At 44.5% G+C, this 27613-nt stretch overlaps 1 protein-coding gene across 3 annotated transcripts in view; it reads right to left on the minus strand.

Moving 5' to 3' along the window:
- The window catches only part of PLEKHA7 (pleckstrin homology domain containing A7), a 219311-nt gene that overhangs the window by 55601 nt on the left and 136097 nt on the right, over positions 1 to 27613 (minus strand). For all 3 annotated transcript variants that reach the window (XM_042958733.1, XM_042958732.1, XM_042958730.1), the window contains exons 5-9: positions 20579 to 20690; positions 19713 to 19817; positions 17029 to 17101; positions 15515 to 15615; positions 8125 to 8300 (exon numbers count right to left, since the gene is read on the minus strand). In XM_042958733.1, coding sequence (XP_042814667.1) covers positions 8125 to 8300; positions 15515 to 15615; positions 17029 to 17101; positions 19713 to 19817; positions 20579 to 20690 — 567 coding nt within the window. The remainder of the gene's footprint in view (positions 1 to 8124; positions 8301 to 15514; positions 15616 to 17028; positions 17102 to 19712; positions 19818 to 20578; positions 20691 to 27613) is intronic.

A 27613-nucleotide genomic window follows, 5' to 3' on the forward strand; every position in this document is an offset into this window, starting at 1 on the left:
TAGACAATAAGTTCCTACAGTCCAAAGACAGGATTACCAGTTACACAGAGACCAGAGAAATTTGGAAACTGAGAAAAGAGATAAGTTGTCTTCTGATAGGCCCTCCTATTTGAGCTGCTTGTCAGTTTTGTGAGCTGTGAAAGCAAGCTGACCTCTTGCTTGGTGTTTTAGCTTATTGGAGAGGACAAGACATTCTTAGACAACAGACAAAAAGCAGTCCAATGGCAGAGTTGGGAAGACAGATTTCAAGGAGGCTGTGGGGAATCAAAAACCAGTCCAAAGTCTGGCAAGTGGGAGAACATGGAAATGGAGGGTAGAAATTATGAACAGAAGGAGATAGAGAGCAGGATTGGGCAGCACTGCTTGGTGCCCCTTATATGGGATGGGATCTTAAGAACACATGAATGATCGGGCGCCTGGGTGGCTCAGTCGGTTAAGTGTCCAACTTCGGCTCAGGTCATGATATCATGGTTTGTGAGTTTGAGCCCCGCGTCAGGCTCTGTGCTGTCAGTTGAGCCTGAAGCTTGCTTTGGATTCTACACCTCCCTCTCTCTCTGCCCCTCCCCCATTCACGCTCTGTCTCTCAAAAAAATGAATAAACGTTAAAAAAACAAAAAAAAAGAATACATGAATGAATTTCTATCAAAGATCTCTGAAGCCTGTGTAGGAAACAAAAGGATAAAGAAAGGAGTTGAAGCGAGGGTGCTCAACTCTGCTCCTGGGTCAGAGTAATGATGTAGGAAGAGGCTGGAGGAGGAAGGAGGTGAGAGGCAGGTGGAGGGATGGTGCTGCAGGAGCCTGAGCAGAGCAGAACCACCATGACCCTGCTAGGGGATGAGCACATCCTGACAAGGAAGAGTGCATTTTGCTCACAGAAGACTCATCATCAATGTGATCCAGGGGATGGTCGATGAAACTGGGTGGTTGTAAAGAAAAAAAGGAAAATGACATTGTCAAACCAAACCCTATGGAAGGCAGCATACCCAATACAAAGTATCTTAGGCATCCTATTAAGTAAGCACGTTATACATTCATTTATTTAACTTAACACTTGTAATAGCCCTATGAACTGAGGTTTATTTTTTTTTCAACATATGAAATTTATTGTCAAATTGGTTTCCATACAATACCCAGTGCTCATCCCAAAAGGTGCCCTCCTCAATACCCACCACCCACTGAACTGAGGTTTAAAAAGCATTCCCAGGGCACCTGGGTGGCTCAGTCAATTAAGTGTCCGACTTCAGCTCAGGTCATAATCTCATGTTCTGTGGGTTCGAGCCCCACATCAAACTCTGTGCTGACAGCTCGGAGCGTGTTTTAGATTCTGTCCCTCTCTCTCTCTGTCCCTCCCCCACTTGTGCTCTGTCTCTCAAAAATAAATGTTAAGAAAAAGTTTAAAAAGCATTCTCAATCTGTACAAGTGACACAGCTAGAAAGTGGTAGAGATGGGATTTGAACCCATGTCTATCTGACTTCAGCCACTAAGCTCTGGGAGGAGAACATAAGGTAAAAGAAACCAATACAGTAGGAAGTAAGGGGGTGAATCAATCAGCTGGCCTGGACATTAGTTGCTTGCACCCCCTTTATCCCATTCCAATGGGTCATTTCTCCTTCCTCTGCCCACAGCCCTAACATTTCTTGGGCATCCACCCCTACCTTGCCTGCAGTCCCTGTGGCCTGGTTCTCAGAAGTGAAGAATGTATCCTGGAGCGGTGCCAATCAGCATGTATATTCCCCGTCCACAGTACGTGATTTAAGGTTCAAATATTATCTAAGCCTGTCTAATCAGAATGCCTCTCTCTGGACAAGAGTTTCTGGACAAGACTCTGGCTCTTTCCTGCTGGACTTTCTTCAGCCAGACGACAGGAGTCCAGGGCTACTGCAGCTATTTTGCCACCAGATCTTTCTTAGATCTGCCAGGAACCTCCACATGGAGCTGAAGAATGAATCCAACCCAAGGGTGGCCAGACCTCAGAGCCTGAGAGAATGACTTGTAATGATACTGTCTGAGCCTTGAACCCAGCATTTCTAAAGCTAGATCTATCCTGAACTTTTCAGTGAAGCAACCAACGAATTCCTCCCTTTCTAAGGTAAATTTGTCTGCATTTTCTGCTGCCTGCAATCAGGAGTCCTACTATACCACATAGGAGTCCTACTATACCACACATAGTCCTACTATACCACATAGGAGTCCTACTATACCACAGATGCAGTAAGCATCTGCCTATATGGATAATGACAGAAGCATCTGATGAGAATCAAGTTGGGGAGAGACCAAGACCGTTACACAACCACCGGGGCCCCTCACTTAACACAGATGGAGATTTTCCAGTGCAGATCACAAAACTGAAGGAAAGGGAAGATTAAGTACTGCCTAATGAATAATTCTAACTAACCAAATGTCTGAACATCTTATTCTGGGGAAAGAACATTTAGTGAGTCTGGATTTGCTTAGCTGATAATCTCTCAGAAAGTTAAGAGGAAATATTATTCTGCCTTTATTCTGACTCAGAAGGTAGGACAAATTTTTTGGCTTGTTTTGTTTTTTAAGGAAGGAAACTTAGGCAAACATGATTATGGGATTTTAAGAGTTTATTAAGAGAATAAGAAAAATGTTACAAGTTCAGAGAAAAACTAGGGACAATACAATGACCTGAGACCCTAAAAGGGAAGGAAGGCAGCCCAACAGATAAAGGATGGAGCCCCTCACAAACCAGAATCTGATAGTTAATTATAAAATCTTTAGGTAGGAAAAAGTTAAAAAAAAAAAAAAAAAAAAAAAGGCCAAATCTCAGGTAGCAAATTAATCCTGAATGGTTCAAGCAGGACATCACTTTTCAATCACAACACTTCTTCCTGTTAAACCTGGTTTCATTCTCAGGTTATCTTTGACCCAGTGCCCTCGTCAGTCATGATGAACTGAACAAAGATGGAACACAAGAAAGAATTCATTTGCCATTGCTGGTCTAAAGAAGCCAGTACAGGGGCGCCTGGGTGGCTCAGTCAGCTAAACGTTTGACTTCAGCTTAGGTCATGATCACACGGTTCGTGCGTTCGACTCCTGCCATCAGGCTTTGTGCTAACAGCTAAGAGCCTGGAGCCTGCTTCAGATTCTGCATCTTTCTCTTTATGCCCCTCACCCCCCTCAAAAATAAACATTAAAAAAAATTTTTTTTTAATAATAAAGAAGCCAGTATAACAACACAGGCATCTCTCAGAGCTCAAGTTATAAAAGGACATGCACAAGAAATGGAAGCTGGCGCACAAAAATCAAGCACAGATCTATAGTGGAATGGGCCCACAGGAATGATGGCAAAAAGGGCAGAGTCTGGAAGGAGCTGAAGATGGTTTATTTAAAGCAAAACAAAAACAAACTTTTTCTTTTTCTTAAAATTAAAATGAGGGGCACTTGGGTGGCTCAGTCATTTAAGTGTCTAACTCTTGATTTCGAGTCAGGTCATGATCTCACAGTTATAAGATCAAGCTGCACATCAGGCTCTGTGGTGGGCGTGAACCCTGCTCAAGATTCTCTCTCTCCTGCAATCACAATTCTGGACTTAAAGACATATTACAAAGCTATAATCATCAACACAATATGGTACTGTCACCAAAAAAGACACTTAGATCAATGGAACAGAATAGAGAACCCAGAAATGGACCCACAAATGTACAGCCAACTAATCTTTGACAAAGCAGGGAAGAATATCCAATGGAACAGAGTCCCTTCAGCAAGTGGTGTTGGGAAAACTGGACAGCGACATGTAGAAAAATTAACCTGGACCACTTTCTTACACCATACACAAAAACAAACTCAAAAGGTATTAAAGACCTAAACATAAGACAGGAAGCTATCAAAATCCTAGAGGAAAAATCAGGCAACAACCTCTTTGACCTCGGCCACAGCAACTTCTTACTCAACATGTCTCCAGAGGTAAGGGAAACAAAAGCAAAAATGAACTATTGGGACCTCATCAAGATAAAAAGCTTCTGCACGGCAAAGGAAACAATCAGCAAAACTCAAAGGCAACCAACAGAATGGGAGAAGATATTTACAAACAACATATCAATAAAGGGTTAGTATCCAAAATCTATAAAGAACTTATCAAACTCAGCACCCAAAAAACAAATAATCCAGTGAAGAAATGGGCAGAAGACATGAATAGACACTTTTCCAAAGAAGACATCTAGATGGTTAACAGACACATAAGAAGATGCTCAACATCACTCATCATCAGGGAAATACAAATCAAAACTACAATGAAATACCACCTCACACCAGAGAATGGCTAAAATTGACAACTCAGGCAACGACAGATGTTGGCAAGGATGCAGAGAAAGAGGAACCCTTTTGCATGCCAGTGGGAATGCAACTTGGTGCATTCACTCTGGAAAACAGTATGGAGGTTCCTCAAAATATTAAAAGTATAATTACCCTCAACCCAGCAATTGGACTACTAGGTATCCAAAGGATACCTAGGACTACTAGGTTATCCAAAGGATAAGGACTACTACCTTATCCAAAGGATACAGGTGTGCTGTTTTGAAGGGGCCCATGCACCCCAATGTTTATAGCAACACTACCAACAATAGCCAAAGTATGGAAAGAGCCCAAATGTCCATCAACAGATGAATGGATAAAGATGTGGTTTATATATGCAATGGAGTATTACTCAGCAATCAAAAAGAATGAAAGCTTGCCATTTGCAACAACATGGATGGAACTAGAGTGTGCTATGCTAAGTGAAATTAGAGAAAGACAAATATATGACTTCACTCATATGTGGAATTTAAGATACAAAACAGATGAACATAAAGGAAGGGAAGCAAAAATAATATAAAAACAGGAAGGGGGACAAAACATAAGAGACTCTTAAATACAGAGAACAAACTGAGGGTTGCTGCAGGGATTGTGGGTGGGGGGATGGCTAAATGGGCAAGGGGCATTAAGGAAGACACTTGTTGGGATGAGCACTGGGTGTTATACGTAGGGGATGAATCACTGGATTCTACTCCTGAAATCATTATTGGACTATATGCTAACTTGGATGTAAATTTTAAAAATAAATAAATAAATAAATAAATAGGATCATACCAAAAAAAAAAAAAAAAGAATTAAAATGAAGAAGGGGAGGGCTTTAAAAGAATATGATTAGATGTAAGTATCTCTGCCTGGGGCAGATGATGTAGTATAAATAAAGGCAAATTCTTTAACTTCTAGATTGAGTTCCATAACTTCATCAAGAAGAATGATCTTCTTCATGAAAAAGAAAACAACCTTAGTTAAAAGAGACTAAAAGTCCAAGATGGAGAAGAAGATGGGAAAGACCCAGCCATCAGGACCCCAGGGCCTCAGGGAACTCAGAAACAGGCTCAGGAAATCTCTCAGGTGATGTCTGAGAAATCAAAGAGAACAGGAAAAAGGCCAGAATATTAAAGACTGGCAAACAGCATCCTGTTCTGTTAACCACAAGACTGGACAGCCTGCAAGCAACCTCTGCAAGGGACCAAGCCACATCCTAACCTGAGGATATCTCACAGCACACAGGGAAGGAAGCACCGAGAGAAGGCAAACAACTCAGCAGAAAAATGGGCAGAGGAAAGGTAGAGGCAGTTCAGTGGAGGGGAAATACAAGTAGCCAAAAAACAGAAAAGATCCCCAGCATCGTGGAGACATACACTGAAATACTATTTAACTACACAGCAGCTCAGCAAAATATTTTAAATCTTAATATCTACTGGCAAAGATGTGGGTAGTGGACTATACAGCTTTCTTTAAACTGCATCTTGGTGTACCAATTAAAATTAAAAATACATTGTATTTTGACCCAGCAACTTGAAAGACTCACACATGCAGACGCTTGTAGAAGGTTTTTCATTGCAGGCCTATTTATAATAGTAAAAGATGAGAAAAAATAAACCATTAAGGTTTGGAGCATTATGGTCTTATAAAACACCATATACAACAGTCCAAAGTAAAGCTGATCCACATACACTGATATAGATTTTCAAGATATCATTCGTGCTTTAAAAAAACACAAAAGAAACACATATTTCTTTAAGTGCACATATGTATATAAATGAATTTAAGTGAAGTTAAAAAGGATGCCCATTAACCTGATAACAGAGATTACCCTAGGAAGGTAATTAAGGATATTTTGTCTTTACTCTTTGCATTTTTTATAATAAAAATATCACTTATTGTATAATTTTATTTAAAATGTGTGTATATACATACATATATGTATATGTATATACATACATACATATATGGTTTTTTTAAGGATGAAAAACAAAAACTAAGAAACAGCATTAGGAACCAGCATGTGCACTAGGAATAAGACGTATCAAAGAAACACCAATGTTGGGGCACCTGGGTGGCTCAGTTGGTTAAGCATCTGACTCCTGGTTTCAGCTCAGGTCATGATCTCACAGTTCTTGAGTTCAAGCCCCGCACTGGGCTTCATGCTGACAGTGCAGAACCTACTTAGGATTCTGTGTCTCCCTCCCTCTCTGCCCCTCCCCTACTCACTCTGTCTCTATCTCAAAATAAATAAATAAAACTTAAGAAAAAAAAACTGGAAAAAACTAAAAAGAAATACCGATGTCACTGTAAACAGAGTGCCCACAGGCTAATGGCAGATGCTTTCACATCATCATCATGGACACAATAGACAAATGCAGGCTGCATGACAATGTTAGGAGGTAGAGTCAGATTTGACTGAACACCTGCAGTTACTGATTCAGGGTCTATGTGGGAACTTCCAGCATAGTCATTCATCCTGTCCTATCTAACACATTCATTCATTCTTTCACTCGCTTATTCACTCAACAGACATTTAACGGCTTACTCTGTGTCAAGTGTGCAGAAGATACAAAGACAATCCCTCCCTGAAGTCCAGGATGCTGAGAAGTATACAGAAGGTGGGAAAAAAAAAAAAAAAACAAAACAGCGTGGGAAATGCTTGACTGAGGTATTATGGAAGCTTCAAGAGTAGGGCCAGACCCCAGGCTGGCCCCTTGAAGGAGGTCACACTACACCTTCTGTTTGCTTCAAGAAAGACGGCATGAAGCTAGGAAGTACCACTAATACCAAAAGTCACATACACGTGAGTTGGAAAAGGTTGACAAGCTATAACACGCCATGTGAAATCCATTTACAGTCACTAAAAAAATCCCACCTTTAGGTTGCCGGAGAATAACCTTTTATTTTGAGGCCTCACTGACAGACCATACTCAAAGAGGCCTCTGAACACAGCAACGTGTTCAGATAGTGGAAAATGGGGGGCACATGAGTGGCTCAGTCGGCTAAGCATCCAATTTCAGCTGAGGTCATGATCTTGCAGTTTGTGAGTTTGAGCCCCACATCGGGATCTGTGCTGTCAGCATGGAGCCCATTTCAGACCCTTTCATTCCCTCTCTCTGCCCTTCCACCGCTCATATTCTTTCTCAAAAATAAACAAACATTAAAAAAGAAAAAAAGAAAAAAAATGGGCCCATGTCAGATGAGGACTCGCTAAAGGCACATCCTGACTTTTCTAGGGTTACCTTATTTCTCTGAGCCCCTGACTCCACTCATAGTCCTCCTGTGCTTTCTCTCAAGGAATCACCCACAGCCAAAAGACTCAGGAATTTCAAGATCCCTGATTGTACCCTTGGTTTGTCCACTTGAGGAAAGGGGTGACTGGACAATAGCTGCCCAGCTAGCCTCAGCAACATGGTGGTCACTCTTTGGCACATTTTCAGTTTGTAAGGTCTTTCTTGTCTGTCTCTCCCTTTCCCAATCTGGTGCCCCAAGGCTGTCCATCTCACCACACATCAGAGAAGGAAAAATGAGAAATACACACACGCCAGGTTCCAGGGCTCCATATCCCAAGCAGTCACTTCCCGCCCCCAGGCCTTGGCATTTCTCTGCTCAACAAAGAGAGGTCCAGATAACTTCTGCGGGACCTTACCATGTATGCATTATCTTTCCAACAGAATTCATTGTTAAATAGGACTTCAAAGAAAGGGCAGGGCTTAATACAAGTGAATGAATGGTGGAATTTGGAGCACCTAAGAGTTCTTATCTGGATCCCCATCCTAGTGTGAGAAGTGCTCTGACAGGGACCCTCCATTGGGACTGACCTCTTTAGTGATGATCGAGACAGCACCTGTGCGGCCTGGTTCATGGCCCGGACCCAAGCATTCATGTCCTCCTGGGTGTCGGCACTGAAGTAATAGGTCCTCATGCCTGACTGCTCGGCCTGAGAACCCCCTGTGGAGCTATTATAGATGAGTGCTCGCATCCCCGTGTGCACAGCCTGTAAACATGAGGCAGAAACAAAGGTCAGAGAGGTCAGTGCACATTTCACTTCTGGGAGCAAAAACAAGAAGACACTCTGGCCATGTTCTTCCCTCTTCCATATTAAAAGCCCAAGTACCACCCAGCTTGTTCCCACACCTAGAAAACATCACAGCTGGATTCCCCTTTCCTGGTACAGTCAGACCCAGTGATAGCTGTGTCTAGTCCCCATGGTCAAAGCCAGGCAGCTGCACCTATTCCTACTTATCTTACTCCTGCTTAGGGAGGGCCACACAGTCAAGGCTTGGGTGAGAAAGAGTTTTTCAAAACCCTCATTCTGTAGAAGCAGACTCTCTGGAATCCTTGTCTTGGCTCTTCTGAAGCACGCAATTACTGGAATTGAGCCAAAAATGAGCAATAACAGCAAGTGGCTTGGTGCAGATAGTCACTGTGCCTCACCACTCGGGCATGACATGTGATGAGTGCCCATCAACGCTGCTGCTCTTCTGGCTCTCCAAAGAGGCACTACAAAGTTTGACAGAGCTAACATTTGACTGAAAATCCTTGCACACCTACTATGTGCTAGGAAGCCTCAAAGTGCTTTCACATGTATCCTTGCAAAGAGTCCGTGAAGAGGTAATGGAAATGATCACTGAAAAGTAACCAGGATGGGTACAAACAAGAGGAAACACCAGTTTCTCTCCACTGTGTTCTGATAAGTAGGGGCCTGTCTTAAAGTTGTAATGAAAAACCTCATCAAATCTACATAGGAAGATGGTATAAAAAGGAAGACCAAAAAAAAAAAAAAATAGAGGAAGATCAGCAAATCTGATCAGTGCCTGTTATGTGTCTCCTGGTTACTTCCAGGACTTTAATCTCATTTTAATTCCAATAGCTCTGAGAGGTAGTGACAGAATTTGTATTTTACAAATGTGGCAGATGAGGTTCTGAGATGTTAAGTAACTTTCCCAGATCTCCATGCCCAGTAATGGATTCCTCAGAGTATTTAATATTACCTGGCATCATTTATTTTATACACTAGTTTGCTTATCATCTGTCTCTTCCCTCCAGAATATAAACTCCATTACAGCAAGGACTTTATCTGTCACTACGGTATCCCCAGGAACAGTGCCTGGCACCTAGTAGGTACTTAATAATTGTTTGTGGAATAAACCAAGAGTTGGAACCAGGATTTGTACATAAGTCTATCTGACTCCAGGCCCAGGCTTCTCTATATAATGCTCCTAGGTCCTGCCCAGATATTAGCATGATTACACAGATCACTGGTCCAAAAATGTGGATCCAGAAAGAAAGGCAGACCCCATGAAAGGATAAGCCAGAGAAAACAAAATGAAAGAACCAATTAGGAGCTGAAAAATGACATGCTCCTAGAACCACTAATGGTCACAGATGAAAACTCTCTGATAAACTGTCGACATTTGCTTCTGTGACCCACCCTAACATCTAGGTCCAAAATGCATATTAATTATGGATCTGCTACTAATATTGACATACTTGAATCTATCCAGCTAGTTCCAAGAGAGTACAAGCAAACTTAGCCTGCAGGTAAGGGTCCCTACAGTGACCAAAGCAAACCTGATTTCCTTCCTTGCATGTTTAAGGGATTATCCACTGTCCCAGATTCCTCCTGTTTTAGCAGGTGGACACGTGGCAGTGAGAACAGAATGAGAAGGAACTTACTGTGTCTGTCAATCAGCAGAAAGTCTTGGAAAAGCTCCCCCATGCAATGACCCCATAAGATCTCTGATACCTCCTCCCAGACTTTCTGCCCAGTCACAGGTGGGACAGGCACCCACCCCACCAGACACAAGGCCACTCACAAGCATAGCTAGCCCTCAAGGGTATGATAGATAGAGCATGTTCCTGCTATACTAGTGTTTGTGGAGCCAGCCTTGTCTAGGAAATCAACACGGGACACCCTTCAAACAGGGGGACTTGGCGTGTGTGTTCACAAATGGACCTTGGGAGTTAGATCCAGCATTACAGAGGAGCTAACATGATTACAACCTCAGTCACTAATCAAACTGCCAATATGTGCTGTATCCAGCTGCCCTTGGCTCTAACCAACAGGTTCTTAGCCACATTCTGCCTGTGATTGGGCATAAACGATGTATTTACTGCAAAAGTGAGAAGTGCAGGGAGTTGGCCACGTGACCCAACTCCAAAGTGCCCTGAGCCAGAGGAAGATGCCAAAACCAAGATGATGAGAAGCCTCTTCACCCCTTCCTAGTCTTATCTCAAAGATGTTCCCTTCCCCTCTGCTCTTCACTTTCCAAACAACAGTCCTATTGGGCAACTTTGCATGACCGAATGGAAAACTTTAGGCTATAGCTAAAGGAAATGGAGATGTATGCAAGGACGATTTTACCTCAAAAACTTAATCCCCCTGGGATAGGACTGTTCTCCTGGCCCTTAGGACCTTGGTCTTGATCCGGCACTAGAGATAAAAGCTAGAATGCTCACACTCCAAGCCCCCAGCATCAGCCTTTAGAACATAGAGGCCTAGGTGAGGAAATGTAGGAGCACTCCAAAGGCCAGGGCCCATCAACTGACTCATTCTCTAACTCATTCATTCAACAATAATTTATCATTGATTATTTATGTGAAAGGTACTGTACCAGAAATTGAAGCAACAGCCTTAATCAACGTCAAGATAGTTTACAATCACATAAGAAGAGAAAGACTACGGACAAAAAACTACAATTGTTATAAGCATCGTCAAGAAGTTCAGGATGCTATGAGAGAGGACATCAGGGGAACCTGGCCTGACCTGGAGAAGGAATTACCTATGGAAGTGACATTTAAGCTTCCTTCTACATAGTAAGCAGATATGTTAGTAAAAGTAGCACAGTGGGATGTGTGGGACCCCAAGACAGACAAGAGTATGATATATTCAAGGATGAGGCCGGCATGCCTGACACAGAGAAAAGGAGAGAGCAGGATGAAATGAGGCCACTGGAGCTGGCAGGGTCAGGTCACCGGGGCCACGTGGTCACGTTAGGGTTTTGTCTCATTTTCAAGAACAAGGAGAAGCAATTAAAGAGTTCGAGCTGGGGAGTGGCAAGATCAGATTTTTGTCTGGAAAAAACCACTCTGGCTACAGTCTGAAGAGGTCAGAGTTGAGCTGGGGCAGATGAGGGGATAGGGGGCAGGACACGACTACAGAAGTATAGGTGAGAGATGGTGGTGGGGGGCTGAGAAGGAGAGGAGTGCCCAGTGTCTGGACAAAACTAGCAGGTAATATTGGCAGGACCTGGTGATGAACTGGACAGGAGAGCTGAGAACCGCAACTGTCAAGGATAAGACTGTCAGGTTTCTGACTTACGCAGACTGTGGTGCACATTTATTGACATTAAGAAGGAACTCCTGGTGCCCAACCTTTGGGCTATGAGCAGCACAGTGAACTGGGTAAGAGCTCAGGCCCTGGAGTTAGCCTGACGTGCATGGTGAGCCTGGCTTCTTACCCCAGAGCAACCTTGGGCAAGCTGCTCAATCTCTCCAGGCCTCCATTTCCTCATCTTTAAAATGGGTGGGTGATGATGGTACTTACCTTTTAAGGCTGTGTGAGCACTAAATGAGATAATGCACATATGGAACTTACAGCACAGCCTACCATTTTTAAGGCTCAAAAGATGTTAATTGATGTTATTATAGGACTAGTCACTTGAGTAATCTAAGGTGACTGACTGAATGAATTTTCTAGAAACTTTGAAAGACCCTTTTCTGCCCTCTCTAACTCTGCCCTCAGGTCAAGATCTCACAGTTCACCAGTTGGAGCCCCGTGTCAGGCTCTGGGCTGACAGCTCAGACAAAGCCTGGAGCCTGCTTCGGATTCTGTGTCTCCCTCCCTCTCTGCCCCTCCCCTGCTCATTCTCGCTCATATTCTCATTCTCTCTCTCTCTCTCTCTCTCTCTCAGAAATAAACATTTAAAACAATTAGAATATAAGCTCCATGAAGGCAAGGACTTTGTGCTTCTCATTGTTCTATCCCTAGCATCTATATCCTACCAGGTAGAACAGTGGAGTTCAGTGAAAGTTGGGTGAATATAAGTAAGTGAAAAACCACATCTTGGCTGGCCTTTAGCCAGAATCTAAAGTGGGGGTCTTAATCTTTTGGGGGGCATGAACCCTTTGGACAGTTTCATAAATCCTAAGAACCCTTCTCAGAATGTTTCTAAGTATTCAAATAAAATAAATATGCTATACTGAAATACAGTTACCAAAATTTTCTTAAATGTGGTATAGTGATATAGGTGCTTCTTTAATAATTCATTATATAAGAAATGTAGTAATAATTATTGTCATTTCAAAGTGGCAATGAGCATAATGCTATTTCAAGATATTTACAACAGTCGTAATGTGATATGAAGATCTCTCTGGTTACTAGGGTGACCAAGGCACAGCTGCTATGGATACCTGTTGTTGCCTGCTTTCTTAATCAAAGAAAACATTGTAAGTTAAAAAAAAGATGTGATTTATCCATTGACTCTTGGGGGTCTGTAGAGCTCAGGTCAGGAAACCTTGGTCTTGAGGGAGGAAGAATGGCTCAAAGGGAGTAATAAAGGCTTTTCTCCCCATTGAAAATCCTTGGACCCTTAGCTGCACAGGGATGTTTTTTGCTCCAGATCCTGGATCCGAGGGGCAAGCCTGCTCAGAGGTGACCAGGAGGTGAAAGGTGGCTGCACATCCAATAGGAGCTGTTTGGGGAGGAGCGCCAGGTGAGCTAACAGAGCATAAAAGGCCTGTGTCCATCTAGCACCAGCCTTCCTGGTAATGCACAGGGGCTGCCAGGCTGCAGGCACAGTCGAAAAAGAAAGACAAGGAAAGGTCCATATAACCTTTCTGGCAGTGCCTACCATTACAGATACTCTCAACAATCTCAAGCAAGGTGCCCTAGCAACAGTCGGAGAATTTCAGATATGAAAAGAACTCACATCAGAGACAGGTGTAAGGCCCAGAGCACAAAACACTATGCATTCTTCAGTATACCCAGTAACATGGATGCTGTACTGCCCAAGGGGTCCACTTTCTGGCCCCTAAAAGAACAATGCTTCAACCCAAAGGAAAGGGAACTCTTTTGCACGAAGGAAACCACAACCCTCTGTGGAGAACCAGCTGAAAACCACTAGACTTGTCTGCAGTAGCTTTTCTCTGCTCTCAGACCCTGAGGATCCCCACAACAGGGAAATCCCACCCCACCCCCGACCAAACACACGCATGCCTTCTATCTCTGAGACAAAAGATTTAGGGAACACTCTTGGTGAAGTCTTTCTAAGAAAATTTTTTTTTCAAAAAGAGAAGAATCTATGACACATTAAGGATGTTTTTCTAAATCTGTTTTCACACCTCCCAGTGAAGTGTTAAGATGAAATATATATAGTTACAATCAGTTACTTTGACCATATTTCAAAAGCTGTCCTAAAAAATTACATACATTATCCTGTTGGCCTAGTAGCAAAAACACTGAACCCCAGAAAGGAAGGCTTTCTGAGTAAGACTTTTAGGCTGCAAAGGACCAGTCTGAAACCCACCGAACACAATGTTTTCAAAGCCAGTCATCAGCAGGAGAGGCTTCTGAACCAATAAAGAGAAGAGTATTCCTAAAATGACAACAATGAACATTAGTTCAAATCACTTTCCACCTCCTGCCATGTGTGTGCAGGAGGTGACCAAAATCAGACGTGGAAGAAAAGCAGAGAGAAAGAAAAAGAAATTGTCTTCCCTCCCTTTACAATGCAATTGAAAGAGAATAGAGTTCATGTTCAAGTTCTGTCACCATCATCTCCCAGCTTTGTGACTTTGAGCAAGTTTCTTAAGCACTCTAATCCTCATGTTCCTAAGCTATAAAATGAAGCTAATAATACTGGCCTCACCCATTGGCTCTCCACAACATTAAATGAGCTTCAACCCACAGCAACTCTGGAGTCATCAGGGATAGTGACAGTCAAGGGAAAGAGAGGGACAGCTCAAACCTGGCAATGGACAAAGCTGAAGCATCAGCCCGGAAAAGAAAGGTAAAAGATGAGACTGATTTTCCAACCACCACCCCCACAATGGACTCCCAGTCAAGACACTGATGCAGATTATTACCTTCCAGTGATACCATAGACACCATATACCAATGCTTTCTTTAACCCTTACAGAGAACAGTGGCTGTGTTATCATGTGCTTTTCCATGATCCTTCAACGATCTCTGGCTGGCAAACTTGACCTCTGTTCAACGTCTGCTTTAGTACCCACCATCTAGTACTCATCTTATACCTTCAACATGGGAATAGCAAAGCTACATGAGTAGTGGGGGCAGGAGCCACTACCCCACTTGAAAGGCTCATCATTGCCCTGCATCCTGAGCAGTGTGAGAGGGCGTTCCCCGTGGCTACTAGCACCAAAGGCTGCTGCTTCAGTGCTGAGACTTCCACTCAGCTGTCAGTAAAGTATAACTTCAACACTCCCCCATCCTCACCATCCCTGGAGGACCCAAGAAACAGCATCAGTGAAGGAATGTGTGGAGGTCGCTAAAGGAGATGGCCTCAGGATTCCCCAGATTTGGGCCTGACCACCACCTTCCTGGAGCCTCCACACCTGGCTCTGAAGATGCTAGAGGGTGTAAAGGACTGCCATCAATTATCATTGCCGCACTCACTCCACATGGCATGGTGACAAAGTAGAAAGGGGGTTCTACTGTTGAAGGGATTTCCCTTGGGATCCAGAGGGATTTTTCCGGGATCCAAAAAATAAACCAAATTTGATTCTACTTGCTTTTCAACAAGATAAAGTGGACAAACTCAAAAACCCTTCAACATGAGCCACTGACCCTGAATATAGGTCTTCATAATATAATTGATGTAAGTCCATTATGAGGGACCATCACTTGCACTACGTGGCTGGATACTAGTTAGACTGGCTGATTACAGTGATAAGAACACATGAGGAGGAACCCATATGCAATCACAGGACTAGCAGTGAGAGGAAAAGAGGGGTCTGAACACTTGAGCAAGGGTGGGGGACTCAGAAGCTCAGATACAAATGAAAGCACTTGTGATGCTATTCTTGTTTAAAGAATTTATAACTTTGTTAACATGCACCTGAAGTGCTCTAGCTTCTTAACTTCTCCTTTCCCCCCACAGAAAACAACTGCTTTTATGAAGCCATTTTTGGGAACACAAAGTTTCTTAGGGTGGAATTGCTGCACTAGATGGGAAGGGGCAGTACCTTAAAGGAATACTTGCGACTTATACGGTCCTCAGGGGCCACAGGCGAGATCACATAGCTGGGCAGAGGGATGCTCCCAAGGACAGCTTCTTCTCGGCTGTCTTTGAATGGAAAAAAAACACATCAGAATAACCTGCTGTGGTACCTTCCTTGGGTTGGTCCATCCCACTGCCCCAGTTCAGGGTTCCAAGTGTCTTCCCAGGACTACTGCAATCACTGACTGTCCACTCAGGTGCCCCCTGGAGACCTTTGTGCTAATGCTGGAACGACACAGGTGAAACAGACAGAGGCAGAGGCAGGCATGTAAACGTGCTCAGCACCACCTGCTAACTCCTGAAATACAACAGTTTACAAAATGCTGTGGGAACACAGAGGCAGAAGTGGCACACAGTCTGGGGAAGTGGAGAAGGCTTCAGAAGGCAACATTTAAAGTGTTTTAAAGGATGGGGAAGGGCCTTCTGTGAGGAGCAAACCTCACAGGCAAAGTTAGAGCACGTGCAAAACATCCTACCTTCTACATCTATTTTCTTCCTCTTCTAAACCATCTTCATTATAGAGGTAACTTCCTAATGATAGAGTTGGTCCTGTCGCTCTCCTACTCAAAAGCACTTGCTGCCTGCTCACTGGATGCAAAATGAAACCCAACTTCCTCTGCCTGGTGTCACAGCCCTCTTGCATTTTGGTCCTTACTCACATCCTGAGCCTTCTTTCCTAGTATGTCCTGCATGCAAAATTCACTCGGGCCTCACAGGTCTGTCATTCCACCTTCTTCTGCTTCTAGAACTTTATTCAACTTGTCTCCTCTGCTTGAAATGTCCATCTCCCCCATACGCAGAAGCAAAGCTCTACCCATCTTTACAAGCCCAACTCAAATCCCATCTGTTCTAAAAACCCTCCTTAAATTCTCCAAATATGGAATTTCTTGCTCCCCCTGAATTGCTTAAGCACACTGAATGCCTTCTAAAGCACCTAACACAGACTAGTCTGTCTTAAAAGTAAACTCTCTCTTCCTCCATGTTTCGAGCCTTACTTCTTTCTCACTATTGCACAGCCCCTAACTCTATGTGCTGGGGCTCCATAAATGTTCATGTGGTCAACTCAACTCACCAGCTGTCCATCCAATATAAATATAGTAGGGGATAGATCCAGACAGCAGGTTACAAAATACAATGATTTATCTGTACTTCCCACCTCTCCAGATTGTGTCAAAGGTATACCTATGTCCTCAAAAGGGTAGAAGCTAAGACAACTCCAGACTTGGAGACCCTAAGTAGCAGACAAACTGGATCCTATTTATTTTAACTCAACAAATGGCACTTCCAGTGCAGGGACTGGTATAAAATGAAGTGACCAACCACCCACATATGTAAAAGTGAACACTCTGGCAAGTAGATACGTTCTAAATTAGCTCAGGCCACTGGTCCAGTCACTAGATTTGAGAACATAACCACCTGTTATCACCTCACCACCCCCTCCAGCACAAAGAGCCCTTGGTGGCCCTAGCTGCAGCTCACCTTTATAGTAAAACAAGCAATAATCGGCAAGCACAAACCACCTCCTTTTCCACAGCCTCATCCCAGAACTGTCCTGCAAAGCAAAGCAAACTACTCAGACAATATGTGAGCACACTATTCCCCCTTCCCAATCATGCACGACATGATGCTGCAACCGAGACTTACCCATATCCACTCTTTCATCCAATAAATTAATGAATTAATGAATTTTTATTGCATGGCCATTTTTTTATAGGACATGAAAATTTAGATTCAATGATGGTTTATCCCAAGGAAGTTTTATGTATGTCTTGGAAACAAATTAATGTAAGTATCCTTCTTTTAGAAAGGAAGATATGGATTCAAAAATACAGTTCTTCCATGAAAGAAATAAGCTTTTGGGGAGCCTGGGTGGCTCAGTCCATTAAGCGTCTGACTTCAGCTCAGGTCACCATCTCAAGGTTCGTGGGTTCGAGTCCCCGTGCCAGGCTTTGTGCTGACAGCTCAGAGCCTGGAACTGCTTCGGATCCTGTGTCTCCTCTCTCTGCCCCTCTCCCACTCGCACTTTGTCTCTCTCTCTCTCAAAAGCAAATAAACATTAAAAATAATAATAATTAGGGGCGCCTGGGTGGCTCAGTCGGTTAAGCGTCCGACTTCGGCTCAGGTCATGATCTCGTGGTCCGTGGGTTCGGGCCCCGCGTCGGGCTCTGTGCTGACAGCTCAGAGCCTGGAGCCTGTTTCAGATTCTGTGTCTCCCTTTTTCTCTGACCCTCCCCTGTTCATGCTCTCTCTCTGTCTCAAAAATAAATAAATGTTAAAAAAAAAAATTTTTTTTTAAATAATAATAATTAAAAAACAAAAGAAATCAGCTTTTAACAAAAAGGAAGCTATTTATTTACTTGGGTGCTATTCTGTAAAAATATTTATGCTGATGAGAAAATTTATTTACATAGTATGGAACAAAGGAATTTAAGTTAGCTAATTAATCATTGAGGCAAAGTTCTCATTTGATGGAGTTCAATTCTCGATCATAAGGGGCTGATTTTGTCATGGATTTGCCTTCCACTCAGTGTAAAAAGACTTGGATTATCTTGCTATCTAATCGTCTCATACTGTGAGTCTATTTTTACTCATCTAAAATCTAAATCAAGGGGCGCCTGGGTGGCTCAGTTGGTTAAGCATCTGACTCTTGGTTTCGGCTCAGGTCATGATCTCACAGTTCATGGGTTTGAGCCCTGTATCAGGATCTGCACTGATAGCACAGAGATTCTCTTGGGATTTTGTCTCCCTCTCTGCCCCGCCCCTACTCACACACATTCTCATGCCCTCTCTCTCTCTCTCAAAATAAACTTTAAAATAAAATAAAAATACATTTATTAAAAATATTTTAGGTGATTGTGAAAATTCTAAAAAAACTAGGCCAGAGCAGGAAAATAGTAGTGTTGCAAGGTCCGTTTTCTCCCAAATCTAGGAAAATTCCAGAACTTGCTTTTAGCTGTTAAAACTGTTTTCCTTCTGCAAAAGTTTTCAACAAGTTTAAACTTTAAAAAAATAACAAAGTTATTACAGTTTCTAAACCTAAGCACAAGATGAAGTTTGTTCATTCTCTACTTACTAAAGTGCTAAAAACAAATTTAACTTGCTGAATTCATACATTTCTTGGTTATATGTTCTGCACTAACCACATTATCTCTAAGATCTTGCTTTATTTGGAAAACTCCTCTCCATCCTTCCACACCTAGTGCAAATGTCACCTCCTCTGGGAAGCCTTTCAGGACTCCCCCCAAAGAGAGCTACATTCTCTGTGCTGTGTGTCCATAGTACTCCACACAGGTCGCTGTTAGAGTTCCAGCACAGCCACAGTGGGGGCTGGGGAGAAGAATTACTTATAGCCCTTTCCCTCTCCCTCCACATTTCAAAGGAGCATGCTTTTGTTCAATGGGGATGAGGATGCAGATGGGAAAGCCAGGTTACTCAGGTAAAAGAGATGGGCAGAGAGGCAAGGAAAGAGACACAGCCATGAGGGGAAAGGGTACCATTGAGAGAGGTGTCAGCACAGTGTCTGACAGAGGAGGCTGGAGAGCTATGGGAGTTACCAAGGGGAGACTGAGGGAGATAGATTTCAAGGGGACTTCTAGGGATTTCTTCTGTGTGGCGTGCAACATAATGCCCTCCTCTGTCTTCTTGTAGAGCCTTTAGTAAAAATCCACATCATTCCCCTTGGTGTTTGATGTGTGTTTTTCGGATGGTATGATATGTGAGAGACTGAGGGCAATAATAGGACAGGTGAGAGATGTGTCTGTTTTGGGGTGAGGAGGCAATGAGCTGGATTTGGCTGATTTGGAATCTGAGGGGCTAAGGGAGCTAGATATGTATGCTAGACTAAGGGAGAGGAAAAGATGGGGTTTTTCAGCCAAATGATAACAAAGGCAAGTGCCGGCAGGGGATTGGCAGGAAGGCTAGATTTGTGTGACCCACCCACACTAGTGCTTGGGTCCCAGGGAAGCCAGTAGCACTGGGGGCCCATGTGGTCAAGTGGGTTTGGGGAGGCAAGGTGTAACCACTGAGCAGACAAACCTGCTTCAGATGAACTCAGGAAGAGAGAGCTTATTAGGAGTCTATTTGCAGCTCCCAGGGGCCAAGATAAGGAAGACAATCAGCAAGAGTCATTCCCCTCCCTCACTCTCCCTTCCCAGTCTCCTCACCTGCTTGTGCAGCCACCCCCTCACCACCACCGGAACATTGGGGTTCCTCCGGATGGCCTGGTCCCTCTTCCCAAAGCTGTGGACTTTATTGCTGGACTTCATGATCTAGGAAAAAGCAGACTTGAATTCTAGCAGCAGGGGAAATTATGGAGTCACAAAAAGCACCTGCACGATAAGAGAGCTGCGGGCTCCTCCGCCTTACTCCAAGCAGCAGCACCTTGATCGAAAGAGACTGGAATAGGTGGGCACATGGCCACAGCCCTGTGCTGTGATTTAATTGCTGTGATTCAATCAAAAGGCGAATCCAGGCCCTAGCAAGCTTCCCATCCGGCTCACAGAGAAAAAACATTTAAAGGGATTTTTCAATCAACTTTCACCAGCAGCTATTGGTCCTAATATGTCCTAGTCTTTCTGGAGCAAAGCTACTTTTCAGTCACAAATTTTGCCAATTTCCAGACATCTACCCCTTCCTATCTGGGTGCAGTCCTTAGCACTCACCCCTTCTCTGCAATGCCTGTTCTCTTCCCTGTTCCTCAATGCTCCCACATCTCACCTTTCCTCGGGACCACCTGTCACAAATCTCACCAGGCAGTCTCTAACACACCTGTGAACAGAGGCATGGCCCTCCCAAGACAAGCCAGAAAAATGAAGAATGCACACGGGGACCTAGGTGTCAATCCTGGTTCTGCCAGCAATCACCTGTTTTCTTGGACAAGTGACATAACCCCAACTGGTTTCCATTTCCTGATCTGTCATTTGGGGAGGATACTTCTTACAAGCCTCCCTCACAAAATAATAGTGACAGTCAGTGGGCATCTGCAAAATAGTAAAGGGTGGAAGGAAGGAATGAGTGGCCAGGAGCTCACCTTGGGGCCAGGTTTGGCCTCCACGGTCGACGTGGTTCCAGCTGTGGATGTTTCACTGACCATGCTGGACGGTCTTTGGTTTCTCTCTTGCTTCGACATATGTGGATGTGGCCTGTGGGAAAACACAGGAAAGTCCGGTAAGTACCAGGCTGCACTGAAAGTGGAATCTGAGATTTATCACAGACAAGAACCGGCTGATATGCCTCAGACAACCCACGACTGATCTTTTGGAGACCACCTGAGTCTAGACTGTATCCAGAAGACCACAATGTCCATGTGCTTCAGGGAGTCTAGAGGATAACAGATGGTCCACCTCCATGGCCTGACAACCCACCAAGGGGCCAAGGCCATCATTCCTGCCTGCTGTCCTAAGGTCCCCACATTTACGCTCTTACTCGGGTTATCTGTGGCAACTGCCCCATCAGATGGGCACCAACAGTTGTACCACTTTTTACACAAACAACCCATACGCCTTACATACACGCGCACACACACCCCTCCATTTCCCTGGCTCCCAAAAGAAGCTGTTTATAATTAGTAACAAGAAATCACTTGCGCACACATCCACACCCCTAGATACATACAGAAAATCACTTACATAAACGCCAGTGGGGCTTGCCTCCCAAAATAGATCACTCAACAAAGAGTCCTATTCTAGGAACACTCTTTTACCCCAAAATAGAACCATCAGAGATATTAACCCCTTGTGCCATGCCTGGAAACAGGAAGCAATGAGACATGCCTGGGTCCCCAATGAAGATCCCCCTCAGTGCATCCCCAACAGCACCGAGTGACACCATGCTTCCCATCGAGAAGCTCCACCTGCCCTGGGAGAGCCAGATCTCTGGGAACATCTCCATATGACATTCAAGAGGCACTACAGAGAACCCTTCTCACCTGCCTCCACAGATCCCCAGCATTTGCCAGAGTCTTTCAAAGCCCGGGTAGCAGCAAATGCCTGCAACAAATTCAATGCCTATCCTCAAATAGCTTGATGCCTGCTTCCCAAACTCTACTAACTCCAGGATCAGCAAGCCGTCCTCAAAGAGTACGTCTCATTGTTCTGTGGCTGGGTTCTCTACAGGCAACACAACCCAGGCAGCTGCAGTAAACTGAGGCTCTCTTCCCTGAGGAGCGGAGACAATCTGAGTTGAAGGCCGGGGCTAGGAGCCTGAGGGGAAGGAGGATCCAGACAGGATGCAGCGAGGAAGCAGCCCTCTGGGTGTCCGTTCACCAGGCTCACTTTTACACAGGTGCCACCAGGCAAAGTCCTAGTTTCCACCTTGGAGATGTGCTGCCTCCTTCAAAACCATTACTGCTCGAAGGGTAAGTGATCCTTCCTGCGCCCCAAGACAGAGCCCCGAAACCCTGCACCTCTACTTCTTCACAGAAGTAGCCGTAACCACCGTGCTCTCCACACTGTGCCAGCGGCAGGACCACTGCAGTGGGACTGGCTTTCCAAAGGGCTGAGCTCTGCCGGATGCTTGGCAGCTGGGGGTGCAAGTCCCACCAGGCAGAAAGATCACTGGCTCCTTATCCGCTCAGGCACTCACCCCAGATTCCCCGCCCCCGGCCTCCATCTCAGCCAGACTTTTGTTACTGCTCCCCACTCAGAGAATGTCACCGCACTCAGCTCACTGCTGGCAGAGGCTGCATGCAGCAAAAAGATAATCGCCAACCGGGGGTGAGAAGGGCCCTGAGAGGCTGCCTTGTCCAGTCCCTGCCTCCAGGCAGAACTATGCTCAAAACGTCGGCCTGGAACCTAGTCTTGCCTGACTTTCAGATGTCCAGAGGTTGAGACAAAGATGACTTCTCAGGTTGCATCAGTTATGGCAGTTGTATCTTGGAGCCAGAATTCAGGACACAAAGTCCGACAATATTTGTTTGAGATTTTATCAAGTTTAATTTGCTCCCACTTAAAATACTGATAGAGGATTATTATAGAATATTTGGGAAATATAAGAAAAAAAGCTAAACAAAAAGAAAAAAAAATTACCATAGTCTGGCTACCCAAAGGAAAACCATTTTTAACACTTGGTATATATACTTCCATTCTTTTTTATATGTCTGGGTTTTGGGGGGTAAGGGAGAGAAGAGTGTTTTTTTCTTTTTATATAACTGTGATCACACTGTGTTTATGATTTCGCATTTTGATTTTTAAAACATAATGTAAACATTTTCTCCATTATTTTAAAAACATCCACATCATTTTATTTTTTCTTTATTTTTATTTCTTTTTAAATAAACTCTATGCCCAACATAAGGCTTGAACTCACAACCCCGAGATCAAAAGTCATATGCTCCTCCTCTGTGAGACAAAGGAAAGACTATCTGGATGTGTGACTGGTCCAGAAAATCCAGGATGGACAGCCATTTGCACAACTTCTGTACAATCTTGAGCTCTGACTCTAATCACCTCCTGCTTTCTAGTCTCATGTCCCCAATCCCATTCGGGGATGCTGGCTGGCCAGGAAGCTCCTCCAGACAACAGAGCTGTCCTACAGACTTGGGTGGATGAGGAAAGGGTTACAATCACCACCTAGGAAGCCAATTATGAACAGATTTCAGCTGGAGAAGGACTGGCTGTGGTCCCAACACTGAACATTAGTGAGAGACAGTGGACCACAGTGGGGGGGCAGGGGGGCAGAGTACAAGAGGAGGAGGAGGAAAACCATGAAGACAATTCCATTCTTCATTCTATAGAGACCTCTACTCAGCCACACTCAGAGAAAGCTGGCTTATTAGGAGAAATAGTCCAAACTAAATCTGCCCCAGAGAGGGAACCATGTTGTCTCTATAAACAGTGTCTTCATCAGGGCTCTCCATGGGCAGGGACAGCTCCCAGCTGGAGCAACAGTCTCCATCTCTAGCTGGCAGTCCCTGACCTTGCTCTCTGAAAGAGCAAGGTGCACACAGCTACTCACTCAGTCAAGTGGCAAGATCTGCCTTCAGAGGATGTTCCTCTGAATCTCCTCAGTGTCGGTAATGATCTCCCAGGTCTCCTCCAAGGGTGAATATGACTTTTGGAAATAACTAGATGTTATCTGGAATTACAACTAGTTAAAAAAAAAAAAAAAAGAAAAAAAAGAAAAAAAAACAGGTGGTGGTCATGCTTGGGTGTGACACCATTTGGTACCCAAAAACAAGGATATAAAAAAGTCTTGGGGTGCCTGGGTGGCTTAGTCTGACACTTGGTTTCAACTTAGGTAATGACCTCACAGTTCATGAGTTTGAGCCCTGCATCAGGCTCTGCACTGGCAGCACAGAGCCTGTTTGGGATTCTCTCTCTCCTTCTCTCTCTGCCCCTGCTCCCTACCCCCTCTAAAAATAAATAAACTTTTTAAAAAAGTCTCAAAAACAATTTTCTGACTTGGCTGAAAAGCTGGCTCTGATGGAAAGTTCTGGAGGTTGTTTACCACACTGTTTTGAGAAGTGGGAATATAAATAGTGTTATGTGTATAGCCTCCTGAAGAGAGAGACTAAAAGAATCATCTTATAGGTGTGTTCCCCACTTAAAAGCTTGGTGGGGCAGACAGTGACTTGTCCTCAATTCCTCAGACTGAGGTATCTCCTGACAGGTTTCACTCAAGAACCGTCCCCTCCCCCAGAGAAGAGCCTGTGCCCCTGAGCTGAGCCGCTGTGAAAGGTGGTTCAGTTAACAGCATGCCCTCAGGCACATGAGTCACACAGATCCCAAGAGAGGAGACCGAAAAACCTGCACACGCTATGGGAAGACAGACTCTTGGTGTCATTAAATAAAATCTATTAACTTAAAAGCCTGTTTGCCAGGTTTCTGTACTATCTGGATTCCCAAAGTACAGTGGAACGATCTGAACAAAGACATCTCTTTCCTTGGCTTGGGCTACATGAATGCTGATTATTTTGCTGGAGGGGTGTGGGCTGAAGTTCAAAACAGTGAGCTAGAGTCTTAACTGCCTCTCAGCTGAAATGAACAAAAAAAGAAGTTAGGACTAGACAAAAATCAGTCTGGAGAAAGCCAGTAGGAAAGTGACTTCATTCTACTCCAAACTTCCTCAAGGATGTGTCAAGTGAGCCTGGACAGGGAATCACTTTCTAGGTCCCTCAATTTCCCCCCTATAAAAGGAATTGCTTCTGCTACCTGCACATGCAGGAGTAAATGCATAGAGAACACTGACAGATGTAGTAAGAGGGAGGTTATAAATTCAGAATTTTTTTTTCTGTTGGGTCTGAATTTAGGTGAGTTTGGTTAGTGGGATCCTTGGCTGCCTCTTGGTTAACATTATGAATAGGAGCAAGCTGAAGTGGGATCACAGCAAGACCCTTTTCTACCCTATTGCTGTCATAATAAGTATGTCACCAAGCCAAGAATCACCAACCCTTAGTGTGAGTACACAAAGTCAAGCAAGCAGAGGGACGGAGCTGTACTTGCCCACCACCTATTGTGTGCCAGGCAGTTAGACTACATTATTGCACTTAACCCTGAAAAGCCAGTTTTACCATCTCCATTTTGCAGGTGAGGTAAACTGAGGCTAAGACAGATTAATAGCTTGCCCAAGACAGAAGCTGGACTCCAAAACCTGGTCTTCACAAGAGACACCATACCATGGCAAGTCCCAGGGTCTGACAGAAGCAGGCTTTTGCTCTTCTCAGCCCCAAGGACCAATCCCCAAACCAAGAGGATCCTGGAGTGGTGGAAAGCCCAAGAGCCCGGAATAATTGGGTCTCAACAAAGCTCCGCAACTTAGTCACTCCTCCACAAGTCACATCATTTCTCTGGGCCTCAGTTTCCATTTTTACAAAATAGGGTGAAAACTACTCTCATCTCACAAGGTGGTTGTGTGGAGTGAAAGAACATCTTAAAAACTATGAACGCAGCACTAAATGAAAAGCACCGTCATGGCTTTACCAGTGGACACGCCAGAATTTAAATCTCAGCTACATTCTATTTTTATTTCCAAGGCACTTCTCTCCAGAAAATTCAAAGTGCCAAACAATTAACTTCTAAACAATCATTTCCTATAAACACCTCTATGAGCACCTTATCCACGTGGGGCTCCTTTAAAGTATAATAAACTTGTGGGGAACTGGGCTCCTATTCTTTCCCCAGGAGGTTAGAAAGCTATTGGGAATTGGGAATCCTTTATTGAGAAGATGTTATTAGATGTCACTTGTATCCCATCAATTCTTTGGGGGGAAAATAGGCCCCCAAATTCATGTTCTGTCCTCAAGTATTCCACACAGAGAGCTCAGCTAAAATTAGTGCTATGAGAGCAGGGTGTATGAGAAGAGGCATACTCACTAACAACCAGCAAATTTTTTAAAGTGCTCACACCCACCACCTAAGGGGTTTGGGGAAAGCAATGCACAATGAAAAGCAGTAATAAAAGAAAGTTCTTGTCCCAAGCAGGCAGACACCTCCACACCCCCTCTTCTCAGAGAAAGAGACACACACAGACCGCCAACGCTCACTGTATACTCCCAACACCCTGGGGGAGGCTGTCTGACACGGGTTTTCATTCAGCAACTGTGGCCTTGTTACTCAACTATGGCTTTCTGTGTTCTTTCCCCTCCCCACAACTCCCCTCTGGAACACACCCTCATCCCACCCCACCTCAGGAGCTGGAAACCAGCCCAAAGAGCACCCCTCACCTGGCATGAAAATAACCTAGTGAGCCTCATGGGCTCCCCTCCCCATCCCCAAACCCAAACACTGTTCTGAACTCAGCCTGAGTCCTGCTCAGCCGTGTGACCTTGGACCAGTTTCTTGGGCTGTCTACTGTCCAGGCTCCATGCTTCTATCTGTGCTGGGGAAGAACCAGACCTTGACCTCTACTGTTCCTTCCACTTTTGCTTTGCTATTTCAGAGATACTACAATTCTAACCCAAGACACTGGCAAGCCCTCCTCTAGCCTATATCAGCTTCTCTTGGTTTACCAGGCAGCCATGACCCTCACTAGAAAACAGCCTTTTCTAATGGAGATCTGGGCACTTTCCAGACTCGGGAAATAAAAGAGGAGGACAGGAAGGGTACTTGCGGGAAGAAACAAAATGACTGTTTGCAAGCAGCAGCTTACCCTCCACACACAGCCAAGCCACCACTGTAGCATTTTTATCCCGTACAGACAGAGCCTGAGATGTGACTGCTGCCTGGTAATGACTGCATCCCCGGTGCTAATGCCCTTGGGAACATCGACACCAAAAGCCAAGTCAAAAACCAGGTGTCTGAATGAACGAAGAACGCCATCACCACCTCTTCCCCTACCTGTGACTGTCACAAATGCCGACTCCTAGACCAGGAAGGAAAACTGAACAGTCAAGTTTCTGCATCTGCTTGCCAGGTGTTTCCATTTTTCATCATTTTTTTCTGCTGCCATGGCAACCAAATGCAACAGGCAAAGCTAGCCCAAGACTGCCACTCTGGAGAGACAAGGTGCTGGTTATATCAGCCACACAGTCCAGGGCTCAGCAGATGAACAACAGGACAGACTCCTCCAAGCTCAGAGTTGTAGTGTGCCCCCACCCTTATCCTGTGCTCTTTATCTCTCACTGCAAATTCTTACCAACTTGAAACCACAGGAGGAACAGGAGTCAGCCTCTCGTCTCCTAGCAGCAGGAGATAGCCCACCCCCAGTCCCACAGTCTGCACATGCCTTGAAGAGTCTTGCCCTGCAACTGCAAAATGAACCGCTGAAGGTAATTCTTACCTTCAGCAAGATATCTTTTGGAGTGGTATCCCAAACACCACTCATGACATTCCAGGCAATTCCAACTTACGGTTTCTTTTCCAAACAATCCAATGAGAAAACAGGGGGCTGCTCAGACTCCAACGGAAGGAACAAGCTAACCTCACTAGGATGCCAGGAGAAGCAGGCCAGGCACGGGTCCCCTTGGGGTTAAGGAATCTGGGAGATTTTGGGTGCCTTACAGCTGGCTTCTGAGCGTGGCAGCAGGCTTCTGAACTTCCAGAGCACATACTCTCTCTCAACTAGGCCCCACCTCAACATCAAACGTTTGACAGAGCCTGGGGATCAGTGTACACAGCCTGCTGTCAGT

The sequence above is a fragment of the Panthera tigris genome, chromosome D1 (genome assembly GCF_018350195.1).
Source record: "Panthera tigris isolate Pti1 chromosome D1, P.tigris_Pti1_mat1.1, whole genome shotgun sequence".
NCBI lineage: Eukaryota > Metazoa > Chordata > Mammalia > Carnivora > Felidae > Panthera > Panthera tigris.